The 17,556-nt window shown below is 48.2% G+C and overlaps 1 protein-coding gene across 1 annotated transcript in view; it reads right to left on the reverse strand.

The window, feature by feature from the left end:
- The window catches only part of PTPRB (protein tyrosine phosphatase receptor type B), a 116,491-nt gene that overhangs the window by 81,888 nt on the left and 17,047 nt on the right, over positions 1–17,556 (reverse strand). Inside the window, 1 exon segment of the mRNA XM_025476597.3 lies at positions 3,505–3,778. Within this exon segment, the coding sequence (XP_025332382.3) occupies positions 3,505–3,778 (274 nt within the window).

Here is a 17,556-nt window from a genome sequence, read left to right on the forward strand (position 1 = left end):
TGTTTTCACGCTTTGTTCTAGATTATTAAGTAGCTGAAACTGCCTAACAAGAAGGCATATACTATAAAGATGGTCTTCATATAAGTGAAGCTCTCTATTACCAGACCACCACTTCTCTGGGTTTTATAACCTACTTATAACCCAAGGAGAAGATATCATATTTTTTGAATACATATATTCTTCATTTTACCTAAAATATTCATTTTATTCATTCGTTATCTATCTATCCCCCATTCATCTAGCCATTCATTCATCCATCTGTCTATCCATTTAATCAATATTTATTGAATATCATGTGCTCGAAGCCATTTTAGATACTGGAAAACTACTTATTTGTGGGAAGAAACAAGCCCCCCCAAAAGGTTCTAAATGAAAACTCTAAAGTTTCATTTAAACCAACTCAAGTGCCCTTGGCCTGCATTCAAGTACAGAAATAAATGGATGGCCCAGGGGGATTCCAGTGAATTAGTATCTAAAAGGAGAAACTACAACTTTGTTCTAGAGAATTTTAGGCAGAGTGGTCCAGCTTTGCCAAATCTTGCGATATTTTAGGGGAACCCATGAATCTGGTACTTATGTGAATTTTCCATTTTTAAAGCTGGTAAAATAATCTGGATTTTTCTCAAATGTTATGTGAGCCAAACCAAACACATTACTATTTAGACACCTAGACACCCCTAGGAGCCACCGGGTTGCGGCCCTCTGCTTAGACTCCGAGGACAGGAGTTATAGGTGTTAGAGTTCTTCCATAATGTCTTCATTATTTGATTTGTTACAAATTCACAACAAAATAATCTGGCTTTCACTTTATGGTTATCGCATCAACCAGCTTCATGACTAAAGAAACCTGAGAACTGCCCAATGTCTCTGGGACTATGGAAGCATGGCGTCTGCGGGGCAGGGCAGGGTCTTCATCCAGGAAAGAAATGGGAAAGCTCTGTCCCCACCTTCATCATGACCTTCCCTCCCCTCTGCAGACCGCCAGGGCAGGGACTGGGTTTTGTTCAGCGTCCTCATGAGCACACTAGTCACCACTTGGCATACTTCCCTGCAGTACCCACGCTTGATGAATGTTTGCTGAATCCACATATGTTTTTTTAATTCTGATTTAAAATCTGGGGGGAACACTGATTGTCGGTAAAACAGTTCCCATTTAGTTATAGTTTTTTTTTTTTTCTTTTTATCTTTAAGGTCAAGTCTACATGACATTAAACTAATTGTTTCGGACAACTTATCAGGAAAAACAATCAGACAAATCACACTCAGAATGATACAGAGATAATCTAAGCAACTGTTGTATCTTTAGCCAAATCATGTCTTGCTCTCATTCTCTTTTATTCTAGACCAATCAGACCGGCAAAATGGAGTAAGGAGAGCTCAACACATTTTGAATAACTCTTTTTTGTTTGAAGTTATATATATCCCAGACTTAATAGTCTACTACTAGCTGCTCCTACTTCACTAAGAATAAAACATGCTTCGCAGAGTTCATTTCTGCAGCTTAGCAATTTAGAGAAATCCTAGTACTTTCTCTCCACTAAATAAAAAAAATTCACATATGTCCTTAAAATGTAGAAAGCGCTGATGACAAAAAGCGAGTAACAACCAAACCAACCAACCAAAAAAAAAAAAAAATCTTCCCCAAAACATTAAAAAAAATCTTCATTAAAAACATCTTTATTTAAATAAAATTATTTTTTAAATGTAGAGAATCCTAAGCATTATACTATCATATAACATTCTATAACCGTCACCTGCAAATTTCATTCTTCACATTTATCACAGACCTCATAGAATTTGTGGTGAAAAGTTTATTTGTGATACTGTAAAAAGTAACTCCTTCAGAAAAGTGATGAAAACTTGAATGCTGATGAAGCCTTTTTTTTTTAACTCAACATAGTCAATAAAATGCAAATATTTCTTACATTTCACAAATGTCTCCGGACTTGGCACACCTACATGCATGATTAAACTTGGAGTGCGATCCGACTAGTGACACCCACGGTGAGTCCTTTTCCTATTTTTAAACCTGGTTCTGCTCCATTCAACAGACATCTTAACAAATGCAACGAACACATCTGGAAGTTCTATGTCACAAATTTCACAGTAGCGGCAATCTGAGTGTTCACAAAACTATCCTCACACACCAAGGGACCAACGAGTTTATGCCTAAAAACCTAACCACTTGAACTTATGTAAAATGTTCTAATTATGTGGTTGATTTCAGTCTCTCTCTGGTTCTGTATAAAACATAACCAACTTCTTCACCAGTAGTATTTCTTTTCAATTTAAGTTCCTGCAAATCTCTGAAATGATCTTGAAGTTTCATCTGAAGGAAGCCTTCAGTAATCAGGCTTTCTTAATTTTTCTCCGAAAAAATAAGGGAATTGATATTTGATTGACTTATTACATGAACCTGGCTGCATTTCCTGACTCTGCTCTAACTGTCCTGAGAACTGAAAGGTCTCACATCTCTTTAAAATACTATGGCTAAGGAACCAATCTCTGTTCAGGTCGAACGTGAAATTGCAAGAAGGACAACACATTTCTTGTAATAAGGACAACACATTTCTCAAATGTGCCTTCCAGAATTTTTCTGTTAGGCTTTCTGAATGGAAGTAAAAAGTTCACCATTGTGACAAGTAAAGATAAGGTTAAAAGGAAGAGTAATGAAGTCATAAAACATCAAAGTCGTTGGAGAATTTAGAGCACATCTAGTGGGGAGCTGATAGGAATAGCGAGGTGAGAGCATGACAGTCCTCTACCTAAGTGGTTGGCACTTGGTATGAATGTGGCCAAGTCTGACATTCTTATTTTACTTTACAGACAAGAAAACTGAGGCAGGGAAGAGAAACTCTTCCTATATACACCTGGAAGTGTTTACCAGAACCCTAAGGAAAATAAGTGACTTGAGGTTCCTTTGGTTAAAGGACCTTCTCTGATATTAGGCTGTTTTGGTTATTCAAGTCCTACAGATGAATTTTCATGCCCTCATTTGAAGGGACTTTTCAAATTCCCCCCCATGAATGGCTCTACTCTATTCCTGAAAGTTTTATGTCCTGGTTCCAAAAATAAAGCTAAGTTGCCAAAGGCCTATCCCTCATCATTGCACTTCCATTATTTATTCTAAAAACATTTACTTAAAATTATCCCGGGGCTTGACAATTTAATGTGATGGAAGCTCAGACCACATCGCTTTGACAAATTTAATAAACTCCCTGCACAACCCACAGCTCCTCTCTGCTGCACACCGCCCCCCCCAACCCCCCTTCAAAGAGCCGGTCCGCTGTCTTCAGCACTAAGGAGATTTCTAACTGTCAACCAAGCTGCTTCTGGCCAGATGTGAGGAAACTAGGCATCTTTGTCAATATTCATCCTCACAGGCGTCTTTACCTTTAGGTCCTGTTTGCCTGGACCTCAGGTGAACCCCCCTCCCCCCGCCCCCCCCTCCGCCTGCAAAGTGCAAAGTGGCCCGCGCCGCCGGCTGCACCTGCCGCCCTTTACCTGTTTGCAAGAGCACCGTGGTCTCTTCTCCATCCAGAGACACAATCCTGAAGTGGTAGAGGGTTCCCGCCTGCAGGTCCTCCGGGTGGCAGCCGTAGGTGGCGTTGTCCATCCGCGTGGGGTGGCACCAGGCCACCCCGGCCGTGTCGCTGCCGTAGGCGAGGCTGAAGTTGCAGGGGGACCCCGAGGTTCTCCACCGCAGGGACGCGGAGCGGCTGGCCGCCGCCGACTCGGTCACGGTGACGTTGCATCTCACGGGCTGCCCGGGGCCGGCCTGCAAACCAAGCAGAGCGGCTGCAGCCAGGGCGCCGCGGGCCACCCCCGGGTCCCCGCCGGTCCCCGTGCGCGCCGTCGGCCTCGCCCGCAGCCCGAGGGGAGCCGCTCCGGGGAGGGGGGGCGGGGGGAGCCCCGCGGGGAGCCGGCAGCCACCTGCCCCGGGGTCGGGGTGGGGGTGGGGGGTCCCCGCGCGCGCCGTCGGCCTCGCCCGCAGCCCGAGGGGAGCCGCTCCGGGGAGGGGGGGCGGGGGGAGCCCCGCGGGGAGCCGGCGGCCACCTGCCCCGGGGTCGGGGTGGGGGTGGGGGGTCCCCGCGCGCGCCGTCGGCCTCGCCCCGCAGCCCGAGGGGAGCCCCGCGGGGAGCCGGAGACCACCTGCTCCGGGATGGGGGGGGCGGCCCGCGGGGAGCCGGCGGCCACTGCCCGGGGGTCGGGGTCGCGGGGGGGTGTCCGCTGCCGGGTCCCTCACCCCGTAGCCCAGGGGAGCCCCGCGGGGAGCCGGCGGCCACTGCCCCGGGGGCGGGGGTGGGGGTGGGGGGTGGGTGTCCGCCCCCGGGGACCCCGCGCGCGCCGTCGGCCTCACCCCGCAGCCCGAGGGAAGCCCCGCGGGGAGCCGGCGGCCACTGCCCCGGGGTCGGGGTCAGGGTCGGGAAGGGGGCGGGCCGGGAGCGACGGGGGCCCCAGGACGAGCCGTGGGTCCGGGCGGGCCCCGGGGCGCCCTCGGGGGCCTCACCTGCAGCAGGCTCAGCGCGGCGCACAGGGCCAGCCCGGCCCCCCGGCCCAGCATCGCGGCGCGGGCGCACCTGTTGCGCTGGGCGCGCTGCCCCCGGGCCGGCCTCGCGCGGGGCCCCTGCGGCGGCGGCTGCTCCCGGCCGGGCGGCGGGGCGGGGCGGGGCGGGGCGGGCCGGGGGGCGCAGCCCTTCCCACGCTGCCATGCTGACCCGCGCCGCCCGCCCGGCCCCGGCCGCCACTTCCGCAATCAAAAGGCAATTTCCTCGTCTCCCGGCGGAGGAACAATGCGCCGGCGAGGGGGGGAGCCCCCAGGAGCCCCCGCCCCCCGCGCGCCCCTCCGCCCCGCGACTTTCACTTTCCCCACCCGGTGGTCCCGCCCTCCCCCCAGGCGGTGGCCGCGGTGGCTCCCGCCCCCTCCACTGCGCCCCCGCCCCCCCAGCGCCCCCCCAACTTCCTACCTTCCTCCGCCGCTTTCCCGGGGCCTCCGTTCCCAGGGCCCAACTGGGCCGCCGCACAGCTCCCTTCCCGGAGGCCTTCAGTAGGGTGCGGCCGCCCCTCTCGCCTCACCGCGCCCCTGCCCGCGCCCCCGGGCACCTCTGCACCCCGACACCTGCAGCAGACGCAGCCCCCAGCGGATCCTGTCCCGAGGTCGCTGCACCCCCTGCACCCCCTGCACCCCGACACCTGAAGCAGACGCAGCCCCCCAGCGGATCCTGTCCCCTGTCGACCTGACCCTTCTGTTTCCCGGGAACTCACTTTCCCCTTTCTCCGGGATGGGACTGAGGTCGCTGCACCCCAGGGCACCCCCCTGCACCCCGACACCAGCAGCAGACGCAACCCCCCAGCGGATCCTGTCCCCTGTTGCCCTGACCCTTCTGTCTCCCGGGAGCTCACTTTCCCCTTCCTCCGGGATGGGACCCAGGTCGCTGCACCCCCTGAATCTCACGCACAAGGTGCTGACCAAGAACAAGTCCTCACCGCCCGTCGTTGGCCGCACAGACCAAACGGCAAAGCGGGTCCATCCAGTAGTGAAAACCATTGCGTCCGTAATTGCCCAAGCGACGGAAGGAGGCGAGAAATCTCTCCTTTGAGGAAAATACTACTGATGGCCCAGCTGCCACACCTAGTACCGAAATTGGAATTTACCGTGTTCAGCACTAACGATGCTTTTTAGCGACCAACTTGGTACCTGAATGATCATGTATCTGAAAATGGACCTGGAAAGAGTCCCCAACAACCAAAGAGCCAGACGGTGTCATTGCACACAGGTGATTACAGCAAGTGCTGCCACGGCTTGTATAATGCTTGACCGCTTTTCCTGGGTGCCATCCCCGGCAACTGCCAGAGGAGATGAGGTTTTTCACATTTTAATTTTTCGAAACTGAATACTCCGGAGCCAAGTCAATAGGAAGAAGGTCATACTCCCCTCTTTTTTTTTTTTTTCCAGATAGGCAGATCAGACATAAAGCTATACTATCGACTTCTGTACCAACTGTATCTAATTTGAGGAAAAACTGAAAAAAGGTGAAAATTGTTCAGGAACAATTTTCCTCTCACAATTCTTTTAGAAAATATGTTTTAAAGAAATATTTTAATGAAAACAATGAAATTTCTACCTCTCCAGAGATTCTACGGGCTTTCAGTCTGCAGCCAGACCAGAGATCTCAAATCTCCTTTTCAAGTCAGCAAACACTCAAAGGTCAAACCTGAACTGTGTGTATTTCTGGGAAAACAATTTTTCCTCTTTCCTTGCCCAAGGAAAAGACTTGGCTTCCAAGAGAGCTTTTGTGGCCCCTCCGTATTTTGCCCCCAAGTTCAACGGCTTTTCACAGCCTGGCACGCCTTTCTGCAGCATCAGAGACAGTCCCCACCTCCGTCTGTCACCTACGGGGGCAGCCTTCGGCCCTTACAGAGGTCTTTTTGCAGCTTTATTCCTTTTCAACATTACCTTTCTCTTTTCTTGCTGTATTCAGAAAGCAATGTGGTTTCCTTGCTGTCAAACTGGAATCATACCACTTGAAATACTTCCCAGAGCTATTTATGACCAATAAATAAGCTCACAGGTGTGAAAGCACCTATGTAAACTTTTGCATACTGTCCAGATATCGGTGTGTCTGGGAATAGCATGGATCCCGATCACATTTTTAAACGAATTTTAAAGATTCATCCACAAAAAACAAAAAAAGATTCATCCACCAAGTACGTTGCGCTTTCCTAGCTCCTGCTGCCTATCTTTCGCTTTGTCTTATCCATTGAGGTTTATAAAATTTTCTCATAAGTTGCCGCTCGGATATGAAATCTTCTCATCCAAATATACCAAATACTCTTCTGTCCTTTACCAAAATCTTCAGTAAGTCCTATCTCCTCCAAATTTTGCCAAGCATCATTTTTTTTTGCCACAAGCTACTGTACCCTGTAAGTTAATCTAAAAATTATGTTTCAGTTTCACCATACTGTCTAACATTCTTCCTACAATCAATCCTTCCTTTGGTGCAGGCAAATGCATCAAGAAAGACAAAATTTGAAGGACTAATCCAACAAGACGATAACAAAATATCCTTACTACACAGTTTAGAGGCTTCCAGACTCTATGTTATTAGCATAACATAGAGGTTGGGGTACGAGATGGAAAGCAACAATAATTTGTTATCATTCATTCAGTCCCATCCCGGAGAAAGGGGAAAGTGAGTTCCTGGGAAACAGAAGGGTCAGGTCGACAGGGGACAGGATCCGCTGGGGGGCTGCTTCTGCTGCAGGTGTCGGGGTGCATCCAGTAAAAATCATCCCATTTTTACTCATTCTCAGCACAACGTTCTCACCCATGGACTAGTAATCTGCTAGTGATCTGCTACTAATCAGATCAGTAGATCAGTAGTGATCTGCTACTACTGCCCTTGGAAAGAGGAATTTGGAAAAGAAGGAATGACTTCTTTAAATAGGATTATTTTATTTTTGACCTAGCAAAGAGAGACACATACTTAGTAAAATCATGTGCTATCATTTGTTTTACCATCAATATATATGAAGACTGATAGCAACGCATAAAGGAAAGGACCAGGAGACATTGGGGACATTTCTTTTCCAAAGTTATGTAACCCCTAATTCTTTTTCCTAGAGAATCTTAAGGCTTACAGGAGAGTCCCTCCTGCCCCCAAATCAGTGGATCTGAAGTTAGGATTAATTAGGATTCACATAGTATGCGACAAGGAGGAAAGGTTTAAACTCAGGCTTTTACTGATTACATTTTTCTTTTCTAAAAACCAATTCTATCAATACAAGGAATTAGAACTGTAATGGATTCAAAGCAGTTTGGGCCTGGGGAAAGTTGCCAGATATTGTTTTCTTCTATGAGGAGTTTATTTGAAACTACTGTACAAAGTATAAATAAATAGATTCATTCTTCTCCTTTGTTCTCATCTTTGTTTGGAATTCCTCAACTTCTTTTGAACCGATTTATCCTGCATCCTGACACTGCATATGCTTTGGAGGTTACTGCATTCCAGGAATTTGGGACCTCCTCTCTTTGCCACTAGGAAACCTGTCCCAGACTGCACAGGAAGGGGTGGGGCTGCTTCTGATTAGAGGAGAGTGGACAAACAGCTGCCTTTTAAACAAGCTGTCCTAGCAATTAATTGTGATAATTTACATATTCATAAATTACGCATTCATGGATGAAAGCACGGCTCTTATCAGCTCGTGAACACAGATGTTGACTGAGACAACCGGTCATCTGGGGTCCGGGGGCCACACGTTGAGAGCTGCTCCTGCAGATCAGGGTTTGAGCTGGGTGTGGGAAAGGTCGGGGGGGGGGGTGGCGGGTGCGGCGGGGGGGAAGTGGGGAGGGCAGAGTAGATTGCTGAAGTTGTTAATTCAAACTCCTCACCCGTGACCTAAAAAGCTGTTGGTAACCTGGCCTCTCTTCTGCTGGTCTCTTACGCTATGGTGGCCTGGGTCTGATGATCATTTTTACTCATTCATTCAGCAAACATTGACTGAGCACTTTCAGTGGGCCTCGAATTTGGAGACACCCCAACACAGGGGCTGACATTTCCTGCCCCCCTGACATTTCTACCTGCCGGTCCATCTGCTTGGAGCACTCCTCCCCAGGGTCTCTGCTCGGTTATCTTCCTCTCAATCTCTAGGTCTCAGCTTAAAGACCCCCCTTATGGGGCCAGGGCCCTTCTGACCCCTCAAGGAAAAAGCGTCCTTTAATCATTATTCATCTCAGTAATCCATTTGTTTAATTCCGAGCATTAATGACACCTGGTAATAATATAATGACCTGTATGCTTGTGATGCCTGCCTTTCCTGAGCATATGGGGAATTCCCTTAGGGCGGTCTTGGGCTTCTCACATAGAGCTTGGCTTGAAAGAGTTTCAACAAATATTTGTTGAGAGAATGGATGAATGAAGCAAGGGAGGGAGGTGGGAAGGAATCTTTGTACCTGCTCAGTAAATACTGTTATGTCCTTGTAAACACGTTCTTGCTGGATGCCCCCATATCATCTTGGAAGGGAAGGAGGAAAAGAAAAGCAGGAACAAAGGAGAAAGGGCCAAGGCATCAAAGACCGATGTTGGAGAAAACGAGGTGGGAAAAGATATAAGAGGGAGGGAAGATAAAAGGAGGAAAAGAGAGAGGGGGGAGGAAGTCCTATTCTTTGGCATGCTGGCTCTCAAGGTACAGCAGGGCATCCTCTGAGAAGTTGCTAGAAATGTAAATTCTAGCTCACAACCCGAGGGATCAGAAATGCCGCAGTGTAGCCGGTTTTCAATAAACCCTGCACCAGATACCGTTTTCTATTCAAGAGACTTAGTAATACCTTATTCTTTTTCTTTTCAATTTGAAATCTGAGCTCTCTGGTTGCAAGAAGAGGTGAGTTAGAAGGTCCTAAACTATTTTAGAATGTGTCAAATAAGTGAATTGGTGATATAATATATAATAATATATTTCATATGACATACACATATTTTTATATTTTACAAAATATATTGTTTCTATTATGTTTATTTGGAACAAATAGGATGTTTATAACTTCTCGATGAAAATAAAATGTGGGGATCCCTGGGTGGCGCAGCGGTTTAGCGCCTGCCTTTGGCCCAGGGCGCGATCCTGGAGACCCGGGATCGAATCCCACGTCAGGCTCCCGGTGCATGGGGCCTGCTTCTCCCTCTGCCTGTGTCTCTGCCTCTCTCTCTCTCACTGTGTGCCTATCATAAATTAAAAAAAAAAAAAAAGAAAAGAAAAGAAAAGAAAAGAAAAGAAAAGAAAAGAAAATGTGGATGCTGAAGGAAACAGGAGCAACATGCAACCGACTTAATAAATACTAGACGGAGGGTCAATTCTGATGCTTTTTCCTCCAAGGAAGTACTTTTTGTCACACGGCCCTCGTGTGTGTTTCCCCAGATATTGTTAGGAAGAAGAAGGCCTCACCATCAGGGAACGTGTCCATTAAAGATGATTATAAGACAATGAATCCTTTTCTAAGTTTTAATTTGAACTGGCTCAATAGTAAATTATGACAGACATGGATACACTTTCACTAGCAGCTGTCATTCATTTAAAAAGTGGGGCATTCAAGTTTAAGGTATTTGAAATTGCTTAGTTTTTTGTTTTTAAAGGACCCTGACTATCCTCTTCTGGGTTTAGAGGTATTGTTTTTAAGTATTAAGGTACCTTAAATATTTGTATTTAAGGAATCTTTCCAGCTTCCTAGGTCTTAAGCTTCCTAGGTCTTAGGTCTCCAGGAAAATGGAAATAATAAAGGCAGTTGGTGGTGGAGGGGGTGGCGGTAGGAGTCGTAAGGATGAAACGACAAGGGCTGTGTCATATGTTATGCAAGGTCCTTGGCTAAAGGGCTCAACGCATGTCAGATACCATGATTATTAGTGGTGATAAAAGGATATGAATCCCAATATGTCGTGGACACTGAGCCCGGGGTAATGCTAGAGCATGACAAGTCCATGGATGAGAACATTGTGCTGAGAACATCCAAATGATAACAAATTATTGTTGCTTTCCATCTCGTACCCCAGAGAAACTCTTTGGTAGACGAGCACAAAAGACTTTTAAGGGCCACTCAGGTTGGTGGCTTTGCCAACGTTTCCTTTTTTTAAGTCCTGGAAGGGAGGGGTGGGCGTGTGGGATGCGTCTCTAGCACCAGGCTCCATCTCCCTTAGATGCGTCTCTAAGGTTTCTTGGTAGGTTTTTCTACACCGCTTTCTACCCCTTTTCCCCACCCTGGGTGGTTTTTTTTGTTTTGTTTTGTTTTTTTTGTTTTTTGTTTTGTTTTGTTTTTTGTTTTGTTTTGTTTTAATCTGGAAGAAAGGGCTTTGCATAGCTTTTGTCGCAGTTTTGTAACCATCCGGGATGAATGACTTCAAACAAGGTGTGACTAACCGCCCTTTCGACCTCCAGGGCTTCTGCTGCATCTTCATTCCTGCCTCTCTGTCCCCACTGTCCCACCCCCGGAAACCTCTGCTCACAAATGCTCCGAGTCAAGGTTCTAAGGCATCCTGGGTCTGCGTGGGCCTGGCTGCTCCCGCCCCGGCCTCAGGAGCTGGATCCCCATTTCCACCAACGTCCAGACCCTAGCCGGGGAGGCAGACAAAGCGTGGCTAACATGGCCTTTAAGGAAAAGGAGAACAGAACAAAAAGAAATGATCACCTATTTCATCTCTCTTAGAAAGTGATGATTGGAGGGTGGAGTCGGTCCTCTTTTTTTTTTTTTTCCTGTGTATCACGTTGCCAGAACATTATTTCCCACAGATTCTCTGAAGGTTGTAGACACAGGGCTCACTATTTGGCCAGGATATGTGCCTTTTCTGGACTCTATAGTGTGATCTTCACATTGTTTTTAAAATTATTCTATTTTTTTATGTGGGTATGTTGAGAAAAATAGATTTTACATTTTTAAAAAATCTGGATTTTGACTTATCATTAAAAACACCAAGACATGGAGGCTTGTTGGGCTCACATTCTGCTTCCCTGGTCCCTGTGACCCCTCACCCCTGCTTCACCCTTCTCTGCTGGAGGAGGCAGATGCAGGGCATCCTAGAGGCCCCTGGATGGTGGGGCCGACAGTGATCAAAGTGGAAGATCAAAAAGGTTCTTATCATGTTTTTCAAGAACATAATGATAATACCGTCAACCAGATTATAACCCTCGTGAAGGAAAGAGCCATGTATCTTCATGATCTAACCACATCCCCAGTTTGTAGAGACTCAACGTCTACTTCATAGTGACTGAGGGATGGGTCAGGTCTCCCCCACTGGGCAGGGGCATGACTCAGTATGTGTGAATCTGGAGCATAACCTCATTCTTCAGCTCTCCAGGGCACACCTGCAACCCCTAGTATCCCAGAGCCCAAGAACACCTAAAACCTAAGGGCCAACTGGCCCCTGTTCCAAGTGGACAGACCCTGACAACTCTGTGGACGGTCTCATGCTCCTCAGATCATCAGGAGGTCGCTTGATTCAGGCCACTAGGGCCAAAAGTCTTAGCAAAGCACACGTTTCTGGTATCCTCTCCCCAGCGGTGCTGGTCTGGACTGGAAGGAAGGACAGGCTCCCAGACAGGGAGCCGACACAAATGTTCACAGCCACCCAGACAAAGGGTAAGCACCCAGTAAAGCTAGCAACGGGCTGCGCTCCTTGGCCTGCATCTATTAGAAATCCCTGGCGGAAGAGCTTGAGGACACACAGGTGCCTCTCACAGGCCTCCCAAGCAGGAGCTTCCCTTGTTGGGATCTCATCTGGATTTAGCAAGGAGGATTTCCTTTGCCAGCTCCCCCAGAGTGTGGGAAGAAGGGAAAGGATCTTTAAGGACGAGGACGGCTCCTGGAGTTCACGGCTTGTTCACGTGGGATAGGCGTGTGCAGTCCCTGTGCACAGGGCTGGAAGGTGCAGTTTGCAGAGCTCTTTCACTGATCTTCACACTCATCAGCAGGCTCATCCTCCAGCTCTGACTCTTGGCTTTACTGTTCTTTCTTGCAAATTCATCATCATTTCTTTACCAGTGGCTGTCTGCATTCCTCTTCCTCTGCCCCTACCTTCTCCCCCTGGTCCTGAACAGACAGGCTGAGCCGCTGCTCTTCCCCTAACAAGAGTGGCAGCCCTTGGACCCCACCTTCGAAAAGCCCTTAGGTGAACTACTCTTTTAATTTTGCAGACTTTTAATTCCTTTCGAACTTAATCATCTTAAGAATTGTATAGGATGCTTCCAGAGGCCCTTACCCAGACTCACTAATTCCACTGCTGTTAGTTTTTTCCTTTTTTTTAGACATCCCGCCACATTCATTTTATCTCTTTCTCGCCATATATACTGTGTTTACCCGAACTGGCCTTTCAGGGTCAGTCGCGCGTGTCCTGAGTTAAGCGTGTGGTCTCCGTGAAGTTGTCAAATCCAGAGACTTCAAAATTGTTACCATGTAATGCTTTAATGCACAATCGATATTTCAAATTTGTTAATTGTCTCAATAAAAGCTTTTTTAGTGCTTTTTGTTTGGTTTGTCAGTTTTTGCTTTTTTCCCACATGACGATCCAGCCTAGGATCCTGTATTGAATTTCGTTGTCAAGCCTCTTCATCTTCTTTCATCTGGAAAAATTCCTCAGCCTTTCCAAATGATCCTTATGACATTGACCTTTTTGAATGATACAGGTCAGTTCTTTCTCTAGTATTGTCCTCTGTTTGCATTTGTCGGATATTTCCTTGCTGTTAGATTTGGATCATATGTCTCCAAACAAACTGATTACTCCGTTATTCTCACAGGGATCACAAACCTAATCTCATATTATAATCAGTGGGGACTTTTTCCCCCTCTGGGTGCTGAGGGCCTGTGTCAGTAAATGCTGATTCCGTGGCGATGGAGGCAGCATTTTAGAATCCGTATCTTTAAAACTCTTGCCCAGGTGTGTCTGGGGCCTGGAAGGCCGGGCTGAGAGCCACAGACTTCCCATGTCAGCATATCGCCCTTCTCGAGTGACACCATCTCCCCCTTTCTATTTTTTTTTTGAAGATTTTATTTATTTATTCATGGGAGACACAGAGAGAGAGAGAGAGGCAGAGACACAGGCAGAGGGAGAAGCAGGCTCCCTGCGGGGAGCCCGACGCGGGACTCGATCCCGGGACCCCGGGGTCATGATCTGAGCTGAAGGCAGACGCTCAACCTCTGAGCCCCCCAGGTGCCCCATCTTCCCCTTTCTTTGCCAATCTCCCCACCGCCTCAACCTCATCTGCTCAGGGAAAGCAACATGCCTGAGAAATCCCGGCCGCTTAGGGAGCCCATCCCGACCCACGTGTTGTTTCAGGGCAGCATTTCTATGTGCACGTGATTCACAGTGGGACAAAATGTGAACATCGTCTTTGCTGCACACAAAACACAAAGTAATGCAAATCATAACGAAAAGCAAAAGAAAGAGAAAAGATCCTTGAGATTTTAAAGCCAGAGGACTTTAAATTGGAGTAAATTACAGACCATCTTACGCTGCTGGCACGTGGCAGGCCACATCAGAGGGCAAACTGAGAAAACTGCAGCTCGTTGTCAGGATTGGGCTTGAGAGATGCTGGTTATTAATTAGGGCCTCTGGGAACCCGCCCCTTCCATGAGATACTCCTCCTAGAATGGCCTTCCCGCCCTCGCAGCACTCTCGGGACCTGCTTGTCCCGTATCCCAAGCACACTAGACCACCTAAGAGTCCTTGTTCATGAAGAACGATCAGGGGATGGTTTTCTGGCTTTTGTCTCCTGGTTTTGGGGCTTTTTGCTACATCTTTGCACTTCTCCCTTTAGGTATTTGGCTCATTAAAGGGGGCATATTGTCCTATCTTTAGCTCTGGCTACAGAATACTGGTAGCAGCGGACACTTCCCCTCTATACTTTAAGTGACACCAAAGGGTAGTGGAAGGGAAGGTGGGCAGAGGGTTGGGGTGACTGGGTGACGGGCACTGAGGGGGGCACTTGACGGGATGAGCACTGGGTGATATGCTATATGTTGGCAAATTGAACTCCAATTAAAAAAATATTTATATATATATAATAAAAAAAATGACACCATCACAGAGGTTACCCCGGAATTGAGGGACGTAGGAGGAGGTGGGGATTTTCTGCATTTGTCTCGTTACTGCCTTGGAGGCTCACAGTGGGCTGTGATCTCTTTGAAGGCCAAATGGAAGGAAGCACAGCACTCTTGAGGCCCAAGCAGCACCACAATGGCTATTCATGAGCTGAGGAAGTGCGATTCCTCTCCCAGGCCCAGGGTAGAGGTGGGGGGTGGGGGGCAGAGGGGGGATGCCTCCAAGCAAGACTCAGGGGTATTTAGCAGAATCCGAAACAATCGGGAACATTTTTTAAGTTTGTGTTGCACGTGTTGTCCCCCTGAAAGCGATTTTGGGTAAGAACATGAGCTTTTCTGCTTCTTACAACTGTGTGAGGCCGAGGGCAGGAAGGCTGCAGCAGAGACCAGGAGCTGGCAGTGACCGCCCTGATTGTGCGGCTGGGGGGCAGCCGGGGTGCTAGGCTCTCAGCTCAATCAGGTCCTACTCCCTGCAACTGCATCATGAGGCAGAGGACCCTCAGTTACCCTCATTAGACAGAGGAAGCAATTATGAACAGAGCCGAGTAACTAGTAAACGCCACCCCCGGGATTTAAACCAGGTTTCTGCAACACGGGAGCCTTAGCTCTTCATCCTTGTGTCACCCACCCCCCCAAGGTCACACGGCTGCGAGGGGGCCAGACTGGGCTTCAGAGTCTACTACTCAACCAACAGACAGAGGCTGGTCAGCTTTTGAAGCCAAGGTGAAGTCCAAGGCCCACCCCCTCTCTCCCTGTGGGGGAAGAGCCAAATGTCCACTTCACATTTGGCTCTTCCCCCTGCCCCTCATCATTCGGTCCCCCAGTGCACTAACCCAGAGCGAATGGCTGGACTATGCAGGGCACATTTCTGACACCTACATCTGGCTTCATCTGCAACTGGGCCAGTGCACAGGGAGTGTGTACAGAGACACAGTTTACCCTTGTGTGGGTGGCATGTGGGGGTGCCTGGCTGAGAGTGTGCCTGGGGCTGGAATCCGGCCCGTGTGCTGCTACCATGTCTTATGCATTCATGGTGGACCTCTGTGTCTGGAAACATCCTTTCCTAATCACCACAAGGACCCTAGGGTCTAGTAGCAGTTCCCTATCTGCCCAGGCTCCACTCAACCACCCGAAGCCCCACTCCTTCTTTTTTTTTTTTTTTTTTTTTTTTTTTAAGATTTTATTTATTTCTTCATGAGAGACGGGGGGGAGGGGGGTGGGTAGAGACACAGGCAGAGGGAGAAGCAGGCTCCATGCATGGACACCGACGTGGGACTTGATCCCGGGTCTCCAGGATCACACCCTTGGCCAAAGGCAGATGCTCAACCACTGAACCACCAGGTGTCCCCTAGGCCCCACTCCTTAGGGAATGTACCCTCTGTGAAGGAACAGCAGGAGGCTGTAATGTGATAAATTAATTTCTGCTCCTCAATTATTTAGCTTTCATAGCACCCTGGCCCACCACCTCTTAACACAATGCACCGAAGTGCAATCAAATGTGGAAAACTGAGGCATCGAGAAGTCTATGAAGGAGACATCGTTGGTCAGGGACCGGATTTGTCTCGGTCAATGGTTCTTAAATTTCAGGTGCATCTGTGTGACTTGGAGGGCTTGTTAAATCCCAGATTGCTGGGCCCTACACCCAGAGTTTCTGATTCAGTGGGTCTGGAGTCCGTACTTTGAGAACAACTGATCTAGATATTTCCTAACTCACATGGTAGACAAGCTTCTGGTTTCACCAACTTTGTCCTTGTAAAGACTCACACATGCACCAAGTAATGCTATTATAACGGTAGGGACAACATCAATAGCTACACAGGGGTTTCCAGCACTACTAGGCCCGCGACTGGTATTAGTTGATTTAATTCATGCCTAGGGTGAGGAGGAGAGGGGAGGGAGAAGGAGGGAGTTAGTTTTGAAGCCATGTACTGACCCAGGTCTACAGCCTTCCAAAGGCAGGCTCCTTACACTGACAGGCAAGGATGTGAAGAATGAGGGGAAAAGGGAAAAGTAAGGAAAAAAATTCTGCTCCCAAAGACTCAATTAGGACAACTTTGCAGTAGCATTACTGCAATTTGTAAGCAATTTGTAATTGCTTCAAATTATGTCATTTGGCATCTAGCTTCATTAACAGGAACTCTATGTAAGAGCATAAAGTGAGCGAGTGTGCAGGGGAGTGTGTGTGCATGTGTGTGTGTGTGTGTGTGTGTGTGTGTGTGTTCGTGCTCTCTTCTTGCTCTGCCGTTTTCTAATCCCTTGACCTTGGGCAAGTCCTTAACCTCTTTAAGCTTAAGCTAGGCATCTCCAAAACAACAACAACAACAACGAGAATAATAAATACCATGATAGATTAATTTCATGGCCATAGTTTCCTCCCACCCCATAGGCATGGCCCTTGACTATGTGACTTTGAGGCTCTCCCCATCGAAACATCATATCTGTTTTCCCTGCCTTCAAGTCTGGCCTGGCCGCATGGATCACCAGAATGTGGCTGAAGTGATGTGTGAGTCCAGCAGCTGGGCCCCCAGGAGCTTGTAGCTCCCCCCTTGCCTCCTTGCAGAGCTCCCTGAAGCATCATGTGAAGAAGCTGGGGGGCCTGCTAGAGGAAGAGGGGCCATGTGGAGAAGCACCGAGATGCCCCTTCCCGCAGCCAGCACTCACTGCTGGTCAGGCAAGGCAGGCTATCGTGAATCTTTTTGGCAGCTTACCCTCCACGCTACCCGCACCTGCCAGGGTGAGCTCCGGGGAAAGCACCCGAGGAACCACCCAACTAACCAACAGAATCAGGAGAAATAGCAAACTGCCATTTTTTTTTTTTTTTTTTGACTACTAAGTTTTGGGGAGGTTTGTTATACAGTGACAGAAAATGGATACAAGTACCCTTCTCCCAGAGTAAATGAAAGTGCTTAGCATAGTTGGTGGCATACAGATCTTAGATATTATTTTTATCTCCTAGATGCTCTTCTTTGTAGATACTG

This window comes from Canis lupus, chromosome 10 (genome assembly GCF_003254725.2).
Source record: "Canis lupus dingo isolate Sandy chromosome 10, ASM325472v2, whole genome shotgun sequence".
Lineage (NCBI taxonomy): Eukaryota > Metazoa > Chordata > Mammalia > Carnivora > Canidae > Canis > Canis lupus.